General features: G+C 50.0%; 1 protein-coding gene and 1 long non-coding RNA gene across 2 annotated transcripts in view; both read right to left on the reverse strand.

The window, feature by feature from the left end:
- Positions 1–19,041, reverse strand: part of LOC309326848 — a 101,409-nt gene that overhangs the window by 23,132 nt on the left and 59,236 nt on the right. The window lies entirely within an intron of this gene.
- Positions 1–19,041, reverse strand: part of ZAN (zonadhesin) — a 36,591-nt gene that overhangs the window by 14,377 nt on the left and 3,173 nt on the right. The window contains exons 3-14 of the mRNA XM_081835629.1: positions 18,444–18,558; positions 17,058–17,152; positions 15,783–15,959; positions 14,750–14,952; positions 14,206–14,350; positions 11,797–12,041; positions 10,851–11,015; positions 9,342–9,469; positions 7,537–7,808; positions 4,974–5,182; positions 3,335–3,479; positions 972–1,222 (exon numbers count right to left, since the gene is read on the reverse strand). Coding sequence (XP_081691755.1) covers positions 972–1,222; positions 3,335–3,479; positions 4,974–5,182; positions 7,537–7,808; positions 9,342–9,469; positions 10,851–11,015; positions 11,797–12,041; positions 14,206–14,350; positions 14,750–14,952; positions 15,783–15,959; positions 17,058–17,152; positions 18,444–18,558 — 2,150 coding nt within the window. The remainder of the gene's footprint in view (positions 1–971; positions 1,223–3,334; positions 3,480–4,973; positions 5,183–7,536; positions 7,809–9,341; positions 9,470–10,850; positions 11,016–11,796; positions 12,042–14,205; positions 14,351–14,749; positions 14,953–15,782; positions 15,960–17,057; positions 17,153–18,443; positions 18,559–19,041) is intronic.

Here is a 19,041-nt window from a genome sequence, read left to right on the forward strand (position 1 = left end):
GCTTTTATTTAAAATGCATCACTGGGTTATTTGTGGGGCATAGGAATTCGTTCATTATTATTATTTTCCAAAATATAGTCCAGCCCCCCACAAGGTCTGAGGAACAGTGGACCGGCCCCCAGCTGAAAAAGTTTGCTGACCCCTGCACTAGAACTTGTGGGCATCCCATTAAGCCGCATGTTGGACAATTTAGGACAGATAGTTAAACTACGGAACTCCCTGCCACCAACATAAAGGTAAAGGGACTCCTGACCATTAGGTCCAGTCATGGCCGACTCTGGTGTTGTGGCGCTCATCTCGCTTTATTGGCCGAGGGAGCCGGTGTACAGCTTCCAGGTCATGTGGCCAGCATGACTAAGCTGCTTCTGGGGAACCAGAGCAGCGCACGGAAACACCGTTTACCTTCCCGCCGGAGCGGTACCTATCTATCTACTTGCACTTGACGTGCTTTTGAACTGCTAGGTTGGCAGGAGCAGGGACCGAGCAACGGGAGCTCACCCCGTCACGGGGATTCGAACCGCCGACCTTCTGATCTGCAAGTCCTAGGCTCTGTGGTTTAACCCACAGCGCCACCCACGTCCCATTGCCACCAACATAGATGGCTTCAAAAGAGGACTGGGCAAATCCATGGAGGAGAAGAGGGCTATCAGTGGCTCCTAGCCAGCATCCTGTCCTCACAGTGGCCCCTCTCCTCCACAAATCTGATCCTCTTTTAAAGCTATCTAAGTTAGTGGCTCCAGTGGCAGGGAGTTCCACAGTTAAACTCTGCACTGCGGAAAGATGGACTTTCTTTTATCTGTACGGAATAGTCCAACGTTCGGCTTCACAAATCCTCATACGGCATCAGTGTTTAAGAGCAGAAGGAGGTGGAAACGAGGGTCCTCATTTGCTCAGGTGGCAAGTGATCTGCAGGAGGGGACACCCCCCCAAAAAGGCCTCGCACGGTTTTCCGCGTTGTATGGGGCTCTCACCGCCATCTTCCTCCCCTGCAACAACTGGATGCTGTAGCCGTACACCTCGACGTAGACCTCGCGCAGGAAGGAGAATCTCTGGAAAGGGAAGCGGCGGCGGTTCCTGCCCGCCACGGAGAGGGGTTCGAGAGACTCCGGAAGGTCACCCAGGGTCCTGGTCAAGGTGTAAGTGGAGCGCCCTTGGAAGTGGTGGGCGAAGTTGTCGAAAGTGTTGTAGTGGGGGTCTCCGGAAATCACGCACTGGTGGAATCCTGGGAAGAAGGAGAGCCAAGTTAGGAAAGTAAAAAGTTGCGGGTGAGCATTCTGCACATGCTCAGAGGAAACGCCCTTACTGTGTCTCGAGGCCAAGCCCTTGCATTGCTATTTTTTGAATAATAATAATAATAATAATAATAATAATAGTAATAATAATAATTTATTTATACCCCACCCATCTGGCTGTTAAGTTAGATGGCATAATAATAATAATAATAATAATAATAATAATAATAATAATAATAATAATAATAATATACTATTTATTATGAGTTTCCCCAGCCACTCTGGGCGGCTTCCAACACAATATTAAAATACAGTAATGCCTCAAACATTAAAGCTTCCCTAAACAGGGCTGCCTTCAGATGTAATCTAAAAGTCTGGTAGTTGCTGTTCTCTTTGACATCTGATGGGAGGGCGTTCCACAGGGCAGGCGCCACCACCAAAAAGGCCCTCTGCCTGGTTCCCTGTAACTTGGCTTCTCGCAGGGAGGGAACCGCCAGAAGGCCCTCGGAGCTGGACCTCAGTGTCCAGGCTGAGCAATGGGGGTGGAGAAGCTCCTTCAAAATGTTAATTGGGGGTGGTGGAATGCAAAAATAAATCTAATGCGACGAACTGATACCCCTAAATGTAAACCATATTTTATATATATGAATGAACCCTAAACTGGTACCATCCAGGTATCTTGGACTGACATTCCCATCAGCCCCACCTGTACTTTTTCCTCAAAAATCTGAAGCCTATATCACTGACAACCTTTCTGAGTGAATATCTGCAGGGTTTTCGATTCCTGACAAATACAGTTTTCTCCCTCTGTAATAAGGCCATGACGTTCTCGGAAGCAGCCATTCCTTCCGGAATCACAGCCCCCATCGCAGGGGAGATTTCCCCACCATCTCTGCCAACCAATGGGCACCTATGGATTCTCCCTGTTCTTGGCAACGCGGCATCTTTCTCAGCACCAACACCAGTGCCATGTTAGGCTTTAGGTAAAGGGACCCCTGACCATTAGGTCCAGTCGTGGCTGACTCTGGAGTTGCGGCGCTCATCTTGCTTTACTGGCCGAGGGCGCCGGCGTACAGCTTCCGGGTCATGTGGCCAGCATGACTAAGCCACCTCTGGCGAACCAGAGCAGCACACGGAAATGCCGTTTACCTTCCCGCCAGAGTGGTACCTATTTATCTACTTGCACTTTGATGTACTTTCGAACTGCTAGGTGGGCAGGAGCAGGGACCGAGCAACAAGAGCTCACCCCGTGGCAGGGATTCGAACCGCCGACCTTCTGATTGGCAAGTCCTAGGCTCTGTGATTTAACCCACAGCGCCACCTGTGTCCCCATAAGTTAGGCTCTAGGTCTGCACAATTAACACACAATAAACGCCCTAACGCAACATCGCCACCGAAAAGAGAAACACAGATTTTGTGCTGCTTTGTGATGGGGAGAACTACTTGAAATGTGTGGGGTGAATGAATGATCAGCGGGTGCAGAATGCCGTGGTGAGACTCCTCACGGGGTCCTTGCCGTGGGATCACATTCACCCAGTGCTATACCAACTGCACTGGCTCCCGGTGGAGTACAGGGTCAGGTTTAAGGTGCTGGTTTTAACCTTTAAAGCCCTATACGACCTAGGACCCTCATACCTATGGGACGACATCTCTTGGTATGCCCCATGGAGGACCTTAAGGAGGAGATAAGGGATCCTAGCGATAAAGGAGGCTGCCTGGGAAGTGGGAGGTAAAAGCCCATGGATCCTCAGGATTTTTGCATTGGGTCACCCCAAACTCACCACCCGATCACATGTCTGTGGCCACAGCATGAACCACAAAAATCACACATCCACTGTTTTGTTCAGAATATTTTTTTTCTTGTTTTCCTCCTCTAAATATTGGTGCATCTTATGGTCAGCTGTGTCTTGTGGAGCGAAAAATACGGTAGTCTCCAAGGGCAGCCCCAGAGCAGAGTGCATTGCGGTAGTCCAGCCTAGGCAGCTGGAGAACGACTTCCTTTCTGAACGGCTGGATAGACTGACCGTGGACTGACTGCTCTCCCAGTTCCCCCCTCTCCGCCATCTTAGCCCCCCCCCCCGCTGTCGCTGCTTCCCACTCACTGGTTGGGCGGCAGTAGTGAAGCCCTGCGGTGCTGAGGGCGCACACGGACCCAGCCAGGCACTGGAAGGGCTGGCAGGTGATCTTCCCGTTTCCGACACAGGTGCAGCGTTCGTGGCAATTGGCTGTCACCCAGGTTTCTCCAGGCTGCAAAGGCAGAGGGGAGGCAGTTAGTCAAGACCCGTCCCCAACTCTGCAAGGCAGGTGTTATGTACTGAGTTGAATAGGATCCAGAATTCAGCAGTCTGATTGGTCCTAGAACAATAGGATCCAAAATGCAGCAATCTGATTGGTCCTAGAAGAATAGGATCCAAAATGCAGCAGTCTGATTGGTCCTAGAACAATAGGATTCAGAATGCAGCAGTCCGATTGGTCCTAGAACAATAGGATTCAGAATGCAGCAGTCCGATTGGTCCTAGAACAATAGGGTCCAGAATGCAGCAGTCTGATTGGTCCTAGAACAATAGGATTCAGAATGCAGCAGTCTGATTGGTCCTAGAACAATAGGATCCAGAATGCAGCAGTCTGATTGGTCCTAGAACAATAGGATTCAGAATGCAGCAGTCTGATTGGTCCTAGAACAATAGGATTCAGAATGCAGCAGTCTGATTGGTCCTAGAACAATAGGATTCAGAATGCAGCAGTCTGATTGGTCCTAGAACAATAGGATCCAGAATGCAGCAGTCTGATTGGTCCTAGAACAATAGGATTCAGAATGCAGCAGTCTGATTGGTCCTAGAACAATAGGATTCAGAATGCAGCAGTCTGATTGGTCCTAGAACAATAGTGTCCAGAATGCAGCAGTCTGATTGGTCCTAGAACAATAGGATTCAGAATGCAGCAGTCTGATTGGTCCTAGAACAATAGTGTCCAGAATGCAGCAGTCTGATTGGTCCTAGAACAATAGGATTCAGAATGCAGCAGCCTGATTGGTCCTAGAACAATAGGGTCCAGAATGCAGCAGTCTGATTGGTCCTAGAACAATAGGATTCAGAATGCAGCAGCCTGATTGGTCCTAGAACAATAGGGTCCAGAATGCAGCAGTCTGATTGGTCCTAGAACAATAGTGTCCAGAATGCAGCAGTCTGATTGGTCCACAGGAGTCACCCAATCCAGCTCCAGGTGGAAGTGAATCTGCAACCTGATTGGCCTACAGGAGAATCCCGGAATTAGCCAATCACGTGGAGCCCATTGTGTAAATAATGTATATAAAGCAGACATTCTGGGGGAACTTCCATTCCTCCTCACCACTATGAGCTGAATAAAGAGCATGAAATCCACTCTCGACACCGAGTATATTTCAGCAGGTCATGTTTCTCCCATCGCCCAATGGAGGCTTGACCTCAAACCATTACGCTTAATAAATGATTTGCAGAAGCTATTGTGAGAGTGGCAACTTCTTCGTTATCTAGACCTCTTTGTTATCTGGACTTCTTCGTCCGGCTTCTCTTAGGAGCATCAGCCCGACGGCAACCAAGCCACATGTTCTACACTACTATTCCCCATCAGCCCCAGACTCTTAATCTGAGGGTCCTGTGTTCGAGTCTCACACTGGGCAAAAGATTCCTGCGTTGCGACTCTTACAATTCTACGGCTGCCGGCCGGCTGCTGCGACCACGCTGGGAGTCCCCTTCCACTTACGTTGTAGTACTCGTTCTGGGTGCTCAGGCACCCGCAGTCCCGCATCAAGACGCAGCTGTCGTCGCTCAGCACGTAGCCCCGGTCGCAGGCGCACCCCTCCACACAGGTCGTGGGGCGCTGGCAGCTGGCTGGGGCGTAGAGGTTGGAGCAGGTGGCCGGGCAGGGAGAGGAGCACTCGGTGTAGTGGCTGTGAGCCGGGCAGGGAAGGGCTGCAGGGGGAGGAAGGGGGAGGCGGGGAAGAGGAAACAGCGGCTTTTAGGAATGGAGGTATTTTCTAAGTACAGTGGTGCCTCGCAAGACGAAATCAATCCGTTCCGTGAGGCTCTTCGTATAGCGGTTTTTCGTCTTGCAAAGCAAGCCCATTGACAGCTTAGTGGATTAGCGCTATTAGCAGTTTAGCGGCTTTTAGCGGATCAGCTGATAAGCGACTTAGGGCTTAGGAAAAGGGGGGGGGAGGGAAAAACCCCCGCAGGAACTCGCAAGACATTTTCGTCTTGCGAAGCAAGCCCATAGGGAAATTCGTTTTGCGAAGCGCCTCCAAAACAGAAAACCCTTTCGTCTAGCGGGTTTTCCGTCTTGCGAGGCGTTCGTCTTGCGGGGCACCACTGTACAGCAACAAAGGAAGAACATATCAGTGTGGCTCTTTTAGGTGCTAATAGGTCGCTTTCCCCCGCAATCAGCTGGGAGCATTAAAAAGCAGGGGTTTGCTATGGCACCTGCTCCTCATGTTGAGAGCACTCTTATACTGCAGCTTTCCTCCCAAAGAACCTTGGGAACTGTAGTTCAGGGTGCTGAGCTTACCGAGCTACAATTCCCAGCACCCTCACACACAAAAAAAGTTTTTATTGATTTATTGATTGAATGTATACCCCTCCCTCCAAAAAACACACCCTGGGAACTATATTTTATCAGGGGCGCTGAGCTCACCGAGCTACAATTCCCAGCACCCTCAACAAAAAAAGCTTTTATTCATTTATTGATTGAATTTATACCCCTACCTCCAAAAACATCCCTGGGAACTGTATTTTATCAGGGGCGCTGACCTCACCGAGCTCCAGTTCCCAGCGCCCTCAACAATTTGATTGATTGATTGATTAAGTTACAATTAAAAATATTGTTTCATCCAGTGATCTCAGGGGTGCCAGACACAGTATCCTTCAGCCCCCAAATATTTCTACATTTCCTTGGATTTTCCATGACTGTTAAAAGTGTTTTAATAGTGCTTTAAATGTTCTATGGGGCCGTGACCTTTAGTAGTACTATGCCATCGACCAGTGCCCAGGATCTACAATAGTACCGTATTTTTTGCTCTATAAGACTCACTTTGTCCCTCCTAAAAAGTAAGGGGAAATGTGTGTGCGTCTTACGGAGCGAATGCAGGCTGCGCAGCTATCCCAGAAGCCAGAACAGCAAGAGGGATTGCTGCTTTCACTGTGCAGAGATCCCTCTTGCTGTTCTGGCTTCTGGGATTCAGAATATTTTTTTTCTTGTTTTCCTCCTCCAAAAACTAGGTGCGTCTTGTGGTCTGGTGCATCTTATAGAGCAAAAAATATGGTAATTAAAAGGTGATCCCGTACACCGAAAAAGGTCCCCTGCCTCGTTAATTAAAAGATTCCTGCTTTCAGGTTCTGCTTCTACAATTGCTTCCAGCTTGGCAGCAAGGCTTCTCCATGAGGAACCCCTTTAGCAGCTCATCAAACAGCCCTGAGCTTGCAAGCCTCTCGAGCGAGGCCTCCTCACTGTTAGAATTCCTGCTCCATGATTGCAGTCATGGGATTGTTGTCTGTTACATGATGGTATATGTTTTCACTCCAAGAGACAGGATGTTTGTGTTCCTGTGTTCCATGAAGTGGGACTAATGTCCTTTTTCTCTTTGCTGTCTGATGCTGCTAGAGAGAGAGGGAGCCATGTTGCAGTGCTCTGTGTGTTTATATGTAAATAAAGTAGATTAGCCAAAATGCTAGAGTGGCGCTGTGGGTTAAATCACTGAGCCTAGGACTTGCCAATCAGAAGGTCGGCGGTTCGAATCCCCGCGATGGGGTGAGCTCCCGTTGCTCGGTCCCTGCTCCTGCCCACCTAGCAGTTCGAAAGCACGTCAAAGTGCAAGTAGATAAATAGGTACCGCTCTGGCGGGAAGGTAAACGGCGTTTCCATGCGCTGCTCTGGTTCGCCAGAAGCGGCTTAGTCCTGCTGGCCACATGACCCAGAAGCTGTACACCGGCTCCCTCAGCCAGTAAAGCGAGATGAGCGCCGCAACCCCAGAGTCGGCCACGACTGGACCTAACGGTCAGGGGTCCCTTTCCCTTTCCCTAGCCAAAATGCTGAGTTGCTGAGGTCTGTTATGCAAACTGCGCAAACTCTGCGGATCCCTAAGTGTGCCGGTGTCGGTTGGCATTGGTCGCTGTGATGTTCGGGCTGAAGAAAGCTTACAAAACTCCCAATCAATCGACCAGGAGGAAGAGAACATGCCAGCTGGGCATGTGTCTCTGCCAGGGGTCCTACTTGAATGTAGGCTGAACTCCTGACACTCAGTGTGAGCTACTTTGGGGGGCCTTTGACTCACGGCAGAAGGTGCTGTTCCTCCACGAGATGCTGTCCACGCCTTGGCTCTTGCAGGCCTCCACGTAGGACTGGATGTTGTCGCAGAGCACGGAGGCCATGCCCTGGTACTCACACATGTCGTACAGGCAGTTCTGGAAGAAGGGCTGGGGGTCGATGGTGCCGTGGCAGGGCTGGTACTTGGGCCCCAGGATCTCACGGCACTGGCCGCGAAGGCGCTCCATCTCCTGGGCCGTGCAGGGGGGCTCCAGGTCCTCGCGGTTGTCTGGCTGGCAGCTGGGGGCAGAAGGAGGGGGGGCGAGGGTGTTGTTTGTTCATTTTACATCTAACAGAACCGTAGGGTTGGAAGGGACCCCCAAGGGCCATCTAGACCAACCCCTCCCCCAGCAATGCAGGAATGACAACCACAGAATTTGAACCCCACCTATTCTCCCCCAAGGAGCTTAGGGGTTCTCCCCATTTTATTCTCACAGCGACCCTGCAAGGTGGGTAAGGCTGAGGGTGACTGGCTCCCAAGGTCCTCCAGGGAGCTTCGTAGTGGCCATGGGGAGATTCGAACCCTGCTCCCCCCCACGTCCTAGTTTGACCCTCTGACTGATGGGAGAGGGAAAGAACTGGTCTGGGAAGAACTTAACTCGCCCATCATTAATCACACAACGTAGATGATAATGTATGGGAAAGCTTTCTGTCAAAGAATCATAGGGTTGTTGGCAGGGACCTCCAGTGGTCATCTAGTCCAACCCCCTGAAATTGAGGAATCGCAGCTAAAAATTCCCTTGCAGCCGGCCACCCATCCTCTACTTAAAGCAGAGAACCACCGCCTTCCAAGGGAGTCTGAAAGTTATTCCTAACGTCTAGTCAGAATCGCCTTTCTTGTAACTTTTAAGCCATCCTGTAGCAGGAAGAAACAAGAGTGATCCATCTTCTGTGTGTCGTCCCTTCAGATTTTGGAAGGTGGCTATCCTATCCAGTCTCAGTCTACCGTTCTCTAGGCTAAACATACCCACCTCCCTCCACCGTTCTTCATCAGGCCCTCAATCACCTTGGTCGCCCTTGTGGCAGCCATTTTGTGTTTCGACACCGCCACAGCGGCCATTTTGTGACTGCCGCCCGCGGCAACCTCCTCAAAACCCTCATTGTGCACACGGGCCCTCAAAGGCAGCCCAAGGGAGTTAATAATAATAATAATAATAATAAATTTTATTCATACCCCGCCCATAGCTGTCAACTGTCCCTTATTTGGCGGGACAGTCCCTTATCCCAGCGCCGTGTCCCGCTGCTGTCCCTTATTGATGATGTCCCTTCAATTTCCCGGGTTTCAAAGGAAGCAGCTCCTCTCCCTCCCTCCCTCCCTCTCTGCCGGCCAGGGAGGAGGGAGGCTCCAGCTGTGTTGCTTGGCTGCGTTGCTCACCCAATAAGGAGTCTGAGAACGACTGGGGGGTGGAGCTTGCATGCCTTGTGCCAATCAAATCGGCCGCCTTGCCTGGGGACTCGCCTTTGCTCAGCGCTTCCCAGGGGAGAGGGGACGGTGATTTTCCTTGCTGCATCCCCTTTGCCGGGTTGCTGCGCTGTGGGAACCACCGCTTGAGGCTTCGTTTGGCTGCTGGCTGGGCTTTCTGCCTTTGGCTCGGAGGGGCTCAGAAGTTGATCATAGCTGTGCTCGGAAATCCCTTATTTTGGCTGCTGATCCCTTATTTTCAAGGCTGCTGGTCCCTTATTTTCACATCTGTAAGGTGACAGCTATGAGGTTCCCACCCTCCCTGGCCAGAGTGCTCTAGGCCACACCATCGCATGCCCCTGCCTCCTCACCCTGGGTCAGTGTCTCCCGGTGCCTTCCAGCTGTTTCCAAACTGACTGGCGTTGGTGGCCAAGTGCCCGTTCGGCATCAGGAGGTCATCTCCGCTCTGGTTGTTGAAGCTGCCGCACATCCCACACACCTGGGGATGGGAAGGGGGTTGTTATGGCCTTTGTGGAAAGTAAAGGTAAAAGGACCCCTGACCATTAGGTCCAGTCATGGCCGACTCTGGGGTTGCGGCGCTCATCTCGCTTTACTGGCCGAGGGAGCGGGCGTACAGCTTCCGGGTCATGTGGCCAGCATGACTAAGCTGCTTCTGGCAAACCAGAGCAGTGCACGGAAATGCCGTTTACCTTCCCACCGGAGCGGTACCTATTTATCTACTTGCACTGGTGTGCTTTCGAACTGCTAGGTGGGCAGGAGCAGGGACCGAGCAACGGGAGCTCACCCCGTCGCGGGGATTCGAACCGCTGACCTTCTGATCGGCAAGTCCTAGGCTCTGTGGTTTAACCCACAGCGCCACCCACGTCCCTTCTATGGCCTTTGTGCAGGATGCATTAAATCGGCAGGGAGACAGAAAACCAACAGGGAGGCTCTCGGGGCGCAGGTGGGATCCAGAAATCATTTGGACTTGGAGACAAAAGCAGGTTTGTCCCTGTTTCCCATGGGTTTCTGATAGCTTAAAGGAGCGGGTTTTCACAGGGGGAAATGGTGGGCCGAAAGAAAAAGTGCTCGGAAACAGACCGGAAAAGTCTAAAGGGCAGAGGAAAATTTGTGTAGGTGCCCAGGATGATAAACAAAGCAAAACTGGTCCAAAAAAGATGGCGAGGGGGTTTCAGAGGGGAAGGGGCATGTGGTAGGGGGGAGGAGAGGGTCAAAGGGATAGGTGGGCTGGGTGACCAGCTGCATATGGAGGAAAAACTTAAACACATTGCAGGATTCCCCCAAAATAGGCCAGAGGCAATTGTACTTCATCCAGCAGAGCTCTACTGCTACTGAAGGCAAATGAGCATAATGGTCACAAATCCAACACATTCAGGATTGGAACTGTCCATAAAAAATCCACTTGCAGAAAACTTCAAACTTACAACTTATAAGAAGACTAAAACTTAGCACTATATACAGAACAGGACACCACACCAGAAAGTGAAACCTAGGCTCCTTCTGGCCTGACGATTATAGTCAGCGTGACCTTGACAGACAGATAATAGAACTAGTTTAAACCAGCTGTACTCAGCTTCTCGGAAGGTATATAACCCAAACAAGAACCTTCTTTCACACAGAGAAGAAACCTTCCAGAACCCTCTTGAATTAAGCAGAACAGGATAGATCTCTACACATCAGATCAATACTTTTTGGACGAAGAAATGCAAACTGACACTGGGGACAAGAACAGGATGCTGGATCAGGCCCACAGCCCCTCTAGCAGGATCTGAGCACAAGAGCAACTCTCCCTTTCTGGGGCTTCCAGCAACTGGCCTTTGGAAGCAGAGCGCAGCCATTGCGGCCGAGTCGCTAGTTACCTTGTCAAAGTAAGTTCCAGGCAGCTGGATCTCCAGGTGATGGTTTCCGTCAAACTTGACCACCAGCCCGAAATTGGTCTCCAGGACCACGTAGATCCCGCTGGTGGTGATGGAGACCCCAGGAATGCGGCCCTCCACGGGGGTCCGGACACGTTGGCCATCTATCTGTGGTGAGACGAGAGATCGAGGTGGAACGAGGCTGTCTTCATTCATTCATTCATTCATTCATTCCTGTACATCTATATCCCATCTCCCCACCACCCAATAATTTGTTTAATCCCCTTTTAAATCACCTTTTAAAGCAGGGACATGGGTGACACTGTGGGTTAAACCACAGAGCCCAGGACTTGCCGATCAGAAGGTCAGCGGTTCGAATCCCCGCAATGACGGGGTGAGCTCCCGTTGCTGGGTCCCTGCTCCTGCCAACCTTGCAGTTCAAAAGCACCTCAAAGTGCAAGTAGATAAATAGGTACCGCTCTGGCGGGAAGGTAAACGGCGTTTCCATGCGCTGCTCTGGTTTGCCAGAAGCGGCTTAGTCCTGCTGGCCACATGACCCGGAAGCTGTACACTGGCTCCCTCAGCCAATAAAGCGAAAAGAGCGCCGCAACCTCAGAGTTGGTCACGACTGAACCTAACGGTCAGGGGTCCCTTTACCCTTTACCTTTATATCCCATCTCCCCACCACCCAAGAATTTGTTTAATTCATTTAATCCCCTTTTAAAGCCATCTAGGTTTGCTGTCATCGCTGCCTCTTGTGGCAGGGAGTTCCATAGTTTAGCTACGCGCTGTGTGAAGAATGACTTTCTTTTTTACCTGTCCCGAACCTTCCGACGTTCGACAGGAGCCCTCCCTGCCCCTCATAAAAATAAAGCAACCTTGCAGACACCCCCCCACCTCACAAATGACCTCTGCTTCTGCCCTCCCGCATTCAGGCAAGCGGCCTTACCAGCACCCGCCGACTTTTCTGCAGGGTGATTGTGGCTCCGGCAACCTCCACGGTCACGAGGCGGAGGTAGGAGGCTTCGGGCTGGCCCCGCTCCTCATTTTTGGCGGTGATGTTGAAGGCCGGGAGGCGGGGGTCGCTGTGGCACAGCGTCACCAAGGTGTAAGTGCAGGTGCCCATGAAGGAGACCATGGTGCCATCGAAAGTGTAGTAGTGGGGGTCGCCGGCCACGTGGCAGGCAGCCACTCCTGGAGGACAAAGAGAGGGGGGTCAGGGAAACAAGGCGTCGGCCCCCTTCTCTTATTATGTTTATCTGTATTATTTAGAGTATGCATGTCTGATGAAGCCCAGCAGGGCAAAACAAGGAAAGAAACTAAGAAAGAGATCAACAAAAGAGAAGGTAAAGTGCAAGTATAAACAAGAAGAAGATCTGCAGAAGGGACATGGCAGAGACTTAAGAGCCTCGGACATAAGATTACCAGGTTGATGGACCAGAAGAAAAGGACAATAAGGACTGACATAACCCGAGACCAGGAAAAAGAGACGCTGGATGAAGATTGGAATAAAAAATTTAAAGTTTTATTTTGGAAATTAGTGTAAAATTAGTGAATATTAGGAAAAAGGTTGGAAGGAAACTATTTGGCTTTAGTAGAAATAATATGGAGTTATGTACAAATAAGTATTAAGTTTTAAGCTTTAAGGTATTTTATGGTAAGATAAGGTTAAAATAAATTAAGGCAAATTGAATGACAGAATATAGTAGTGAAAGATGGAAGGATTTGCTGACTTAATTAACAGGTTAGGTTTTTTAAGATAAATTATTTAATTGAAAATTGAGTGTTATTAGGTGAAAATGCAAAGTTATAATATATTAAGATGAATTATCAAGATAAAAGAAAAAATGGAAAGGATTTGCTGAAATTACTAATTGAACTAGAATACAAAAAAGGGAGGTGTGAGGAGGTCAGGGAAACAAGTAAATGAAAGTTAAGATATGGAAAGGATGACTTTTTTTTCTAAATTGTTTTTATATTTTTACATTTTTTTATTTTTTTTGTGTGTATTTTGTATTTTTTGTTCTTTTCTTTTTCTCTTTTATATTTTTGTAACCTTTTCGAAACTTAAATAAATATTTTAAAAAAACAAACCAACAAACCAACAAGGTATTATTCCAGGAATCCTTGTCTTAAGTTCTTTCGTCTGATACCTGCATGCAGCAACTATATTTTGCAAAGACATATGTGGAACATTACTTTGCTGCAGGGATCCGTTGTCCAGCGGACGCAGCTGGCTCGCATGTGGTGGTCAGGTGGGATTGCTATGAGGAATTATGAAAAATGCAGCAAGCCATTGTCTCCGCGATGAAAGCATGGGCTTGACTGGGTTCGAGTCACTGACAATAATTTCTGATCAAATCCCACAAGCCTCTGCATCTCTGCCCCGTTTTCTCTACTGTCCATTTCTCTACGCCTGACAGGCACGTATAAGCATTCTAAAACACAGGCCGGTTGCTTCACCAGGCATCCTGGTCCATAAAGGTAGGAGGTAACTTTGATGTAGCTTTTGTTAATCTTTAGGTAGATACTATCTGATCCCCACCTATCTGATCTGATCCTATCTGATCTCTGAAGAACTGATGCTTTTGAATTCTGGTGCTGGAGGAGACTCTTGAGAGTCCCATGGACTGCAAGAAGATCAAACCTCTCCATTCGGAAGGAAATCAGCCCTGAGTGCTCCCTGGAAGGACAGATCCTGAAGCTGAGGCTCCAAGACTTTGGTCACCTCGTGAGAAGAGAAGACCCCTGGAAAAGACCCTGATGTTGGGAAAGATGGAAGGCACGAGGAGAAGGGGACGACAGAGGACGAGATGGTGGGACAGTATTCTGGAAGAGACCAGCATGTGTTTGACCAGACTGTGGGAGGCAGTGGAAGACAGGAGGGCCTGGCGTGCTCTGGTCCAGGGGGTCACGAAGAGGCGGACACGACTAAACAACAACAGATACTATCTTTCCTTGTCTGTCTGTCCTTCCTTTCCTGTTCCCGGCCTGTTTATGACTTCCGGGGTTTGCTAAATGCATTCCTCCTTGATTCCTGTTTTATTTAGCCTGAACATGTATGCATGCTCCAAGTAGTCTTTGTAGTTAAAAGGATTTCTCTGATCTAACTTTGTCCCACGCGGTGGGTTTTTTTGAAATGCTCAGAGGAAATCTGATTGGTTCTTACGAACACTGTGTTAAAAGTTCTTTTGTGAATAAAACGACCTGGGCCGAGGGGTGGAGAGGATTATTATTGGCACTTCCTCCCAGAGTCTTGCTGGCCAAGCCTCGTGTGTATTTTCTTAATCAGGGTCCAATCCTTCCTTCGGAATGCAACGCTCTGGGAAGGAGGCCAAGAGAGAAAAGGGGTCCTTACCGGTGTCTTGGCAACCCAGGAGCCCCTCGACGGGCTGACATTCCTGGATGGGGCTGCAGCTCCACTCCTCGCAGGTGATGTTGTTGAGAGGCGCACAGGTACAACGCTGGGTGCAGTTGCTGTTCCCCATCCAGCTCTCACCAACCTGAGGAGCAGGGAGGGGGGAGGGTCAGTGAGGAAAGGACCCAGGTGTCCTGCTGTGAACCCCACCCACCGCCCTCCCCCACCTTGAGGAGCACCCAAGAACCTTCACTTCCAGGACCCTAGAGCAGATTACACAAAGGGTAAGAACAGGTGGATCACTGCTCGTGGTTCTGCACCCTACAGGGTGGTGACCCGAAAATGGGTATTTTGGGGAGAAGGGACGCTTGTCTGCCTTGCTTATGCCACTCGCTGAAGCACCATGAGATGAAGGAAGCCAGGAATAAGAGGCCTCTCTTTTCACAAAACCCAGGAATCTTGGGTCATCTGCAGGAAGCAAACCCCTCTGTCCCCCTCCCTCTCGCCAGAAGGTACTGCCCGCTTGGGTCCCCCCGCTTCTCACCGGATGGTATTGGCCGCTGGGGTCTGTGCAGCCACACTGGTCCAGGGGGACACACTGGTCTCCGCTGAGGACGAAGCCCTCGTTGCAGATACAGCCCTCCACGCAGGGCAGGTTGCAGCTGTTCCGGGAGGGGGGCTCCGTGCAGGTGGCAGGGCAGGCTGGGCCACAAGATGTGTAGTTGCTGCCAGGAGGGCAGTTCAGGGCTGGAGGAAGGAAGGAAGGAAGATTGAATAAAGCAATGATACTGTCCTCCTTTGAGAAACACATACCTGGACTTGTTTTGATTGATGTCTGCAGCAGACTTTGTGGAGATTTAAGTTATACAATGGTACCTCGCAAGACAAATACCTCGCAAGACCAATACCTCGCAAGACGAAAGAGTTTTCCGTTTTTTGAGTTGTTCCGCAAGACGAATTTCCCTATGGGCTTGCTTTGCAAGACGAAACGTCTTGCGAGTTCTTGCGAGTTTGTTTCCTTTTTCTTAAAGCCGCTAAGCCGTTAATCGCCGCTAAGCCGCTAATAGCCGTGCTTCGCAAGACGAAAAAACCGCAAGACAAAGAGACTCGCGGAACGGATTAATTTCGTCTTGCAAGGCACCACTGTAATTAGAAAATTAGAAAGGAAGTTAGATTAGCCTCAGCCAGAGCCAGGGACTTTTCAGCACTGGCTCCGGCCTGGTGGAACGCTCTGTCTCATGAGACCCGGGCCCTGCAGGATCTGATTTCTTTCCGCAGGGCCTGTAAGACAGAGTTGTTCCTCCTGGCCTTTGGTTTGGAATCAGTTTGATTCCCTCCCCCTCTTTCTTTTTTCCTTTCTCCTCCTATGAAGAGATTGCACCCTAATTGTTTTAATGTTGTATCTTCATCTTTTAAATTGTATTTTAATCAACTTGTTTTTATTATTGGTTGTTAGCCGCCCTGAGCCCGGTCTTGGCTGGGGAGGGCGGGGTGTAAATAATAAAAAAATATTATTGTTGTTATTGTTATTATTATTGTTGTTGTTATTATTATATGTAAATGAGAGAAATAATTACGGCAGAAGCTGCTGTTCCTCCAGGCGATGGGAATTCCGGCTTGGGCACACCTATCGGCATAGGACTGCAGGGCGAAGCAGAGAGAGCCCGTGTCCCCCCCGGTGGCACAGAGATCGTACACGCAGTTCTGAAACGCCCCCTCGGGGGGGACCTTGTTGTGGCATGGGGCAAACGGACCTAGAGCGAGGAAGGAGAGTAAATGAGTTAGATCCCACACTGGGGGTTGGGTGGGCTACTGTAAGTTCCCCAAGAGTCTGTGCTTCCCTCTCAGAGGACCCAGGAATCATAGTTGGAAGGGCACTCCAAAGGTCCTCTAGTCCACCCCCTGAAATGCAGGAATTGCACTTGACAGATCCAACCTCCAACGAAGGAGAGCCCTACCATATTTCCAGAGCAGCCATTTTTGCTGCTGAACCTCTCTCCCCGTCAGAACGTCCTTCCTACAGTTTAGTCAAAATCTCCTTTCCTGCAATTTGAATCTATTAGTTCGGGCCCTACCCTCTGGAGCAGCAGAGAGCCAGCTTGCTCCATCTTCCGCCTCTCCTGGTACGCCCCGCGGAGGACCTTAAGGTCCACAAATGACAACATTTTGGAGGTCCCAGGTTGCAAGGAGGTTAGATTGGTTTCAGCTAGGGCCAGGGTCTTTTCAGCACTGGCCCCGACTTGGTGGAACGCTCTGTCACAAGAGACTAGGGCCCTGCGGGACCTGACATCTTTCCGCAGGGCCTGCAAGACAGAGCTGTTCCACCAGGCCTTTGGTTTGGACTCAGTCTGACTCTTCTGTTTCCCTCCCCTTATGGTTACTTTTAAAATGAGGCTGCGTTTTAAATTGCATATTAACCTGTATTCTAAATTGGGTCCCCCCCCCCCGTTATGTTTTTACTGTAATTTTACTGGGGTTCGCCACCCTGAGCTAGGTACCAAAAATAATAATCATATAATAACATTTTCAAAAATGCATTCAAGGGGGAAACGCTTGGAAAAATGTGTAAATTGGTCAAAAATGTATGCAAAATATTTTCTGTTAGTTACTCTTACCAAAAAGGAAAACGATAAGTTTAATATTTGTAACAACAGGAAGAAGTCACACCGAAAAATGCGGGCAAATTTTCAAGAGGATTAAACAAAAGCTGCTGAGGAGAGAAGGAAGATTGCAAAACCAAGAAACACAGAGAACAAAAATGGACGTATCTGTAACCTCCCCAAACAACCTGTCTCGAAAGTCCTGGCTCTCCTGTGGGAACCAGGTTCCTCTCCAGGGAACCCAAATCTCACCTTGAGGGTCTGTGAGGATCCCGCAACTCGTAGGTTTCTTCGCATCGTCCTCGATGTCCTTGTCACACTCTCCTGGGTCTCCTGAGTTGGTGCAGCTGTGAAATGGGCACATCAGAGGACAGGGGGTTTACTGGCATTTGCATTTTCCGGAGCTTGTCCGGAGTTTTGGGCTGGGTTGCCATCAGTATGCCGATGACACCCAACTCTATCTGTTGATGGATGGCCATCCTGACTCGGCCCCAGACACACTGACCAGATGTCTGGAAGCTGTGGCTGGATGGTTACGTGGGAGCTGGTTGAAGTTAAATCCTTCGAAGACAGAGGTCCTCTGGCTGGGACGGGACGATATGGGATTGAGGGGGCAACTCCCATCTCTTGCGGGGGTGCAATTAGTGCCAGCATCGCCCGTTAAGAGTTTGGGTGTAATCTTCGATACCTCCCTCTCTATGGAGGCGCAGATTACAGCTATAACAAAGGCAGCATTTTTTCATCTCCGCCAAGCTAAGCAGTTGGCCCCTTATCTCTCTCGCCCTGACCTAGCCACTATGATCCACGCGACGGTCACCTCCAGCCTGGATTATTGTAACTCGCTCTACGTGGGGCTGCCCTTGAGACTGACCCAGAAACTCCAGCGGGTGCAGAATGCCGCAGCGAGACTCCTTATGGGGTCTTCGCTGCGAGATCACATTCACCCGGTACTATACCAGCTGCACTGGCTCCCGGTGGAGTACAGGATCAGGTTTAAGGTGCTGGTTTTAACCTTTAAAGCCCTATACGGCCTAGGACCCTCGTACCTACAGGACCGCCTCTTCTGGTGTGTCCCACAGAGGAACTTACAGTCCTCAAATAAAAACATCTTGAAGATCCCAGGCCACAGAGAGGTTAGGCTGGCCTCAACTAGAGCCAGGGCCTTTTTGGCCGCGGCTCCAATCTGGTGGAACGCTCTGTCCCAAGAGACCAGGGCCCTGCGGGACCTGACATCTTTCCGCAGGGCCTGCAAGACAGAGCTGTTCCACCAGGCCTTTGGTCAGGGCGCAGCCTGACCCCCCTCCTCTGGCAATCTGCACAGAATTTTGCTTATTGGTTGCCATCGATTTGATTTTAATTAATTTTTATAATGAAATGTTTTTAGAATCGTTGGATTATTTTGATTGTTGTTAGCCGCCCTGAGCCCAGCTTCGGCTGGGGAGGGCGGGATATAAATAAAAATTATTATTATTATTATTATTATTATTATTATTATTATTATTATTGCAGAAGGTCTATCTATCCTTACCCTCCTTTGTCAGCCCCCCCCCACACCTTGTCTGTGACCCACTTTCCCCAACTAGGTCCTAGAAATTAAAAGGTGGTCCTGGATTTTAGTTCGGACTGTGGCGGACTCACCCTGGGTCTGTGGTGCCCGGGACCTGCCAGCTCTCGCCCAGCTTGTTCACATCGCTTCCGGCTGAGGTGCCGTCGGGCATGAGATTGTCATCAGACGATTGTCCGTTGTAATTCCCTGGAAAAAGAAGAATGTGCAGTGAGGGGCGCAAGGAGAATGGAAGAGAAGAGCTCCCTTCGAAGGCAACGTTCACACCATGCGTTTAAAACACTATAACTGAGGTTGAATCCTGACAAGACTGAAGTACTGTTTTGGGGGACGGGGGGCGAGTGTGGAGGACTCCCTGGTCCTGAATGGGGCAACTGTGGCCCCAAAGGACCAGGTGCGCAGCCGGGGAGTCATTCTGGACTCACAGCTGTCCATGGAGGTGCAGGTCAGTTCTGTGTCCAGGGCAGCTGTCTACCAGCTCCATCTGGTACGCAGGATGAGACCCTCCCTGCCTGCAGACTGTCTGGCCAGAGTGGCGCATGCTCTGATTATCTGTTGCTTGGACTACTGCAATGCGCTCTATGTGGGGCTACCTTTGAAGGTGACTCGGAAACTACAACTAATCCAGAATGCGGCAGCTAGACTGGGGACTGGGAGCGGCTGCTGGGACCA

Source organism: Podarcis erhardii, assembly GCF_964252035.2.
Source record: "Podarcis erhardii genome assembly, chromosome: 13".
Classification (NCBI taxonomy): Eukaryota; Metazoa; Chordata; class Lepidosauria; order Squamata; family Lacertidae; genus Podarcis; species Podarcis erhardii.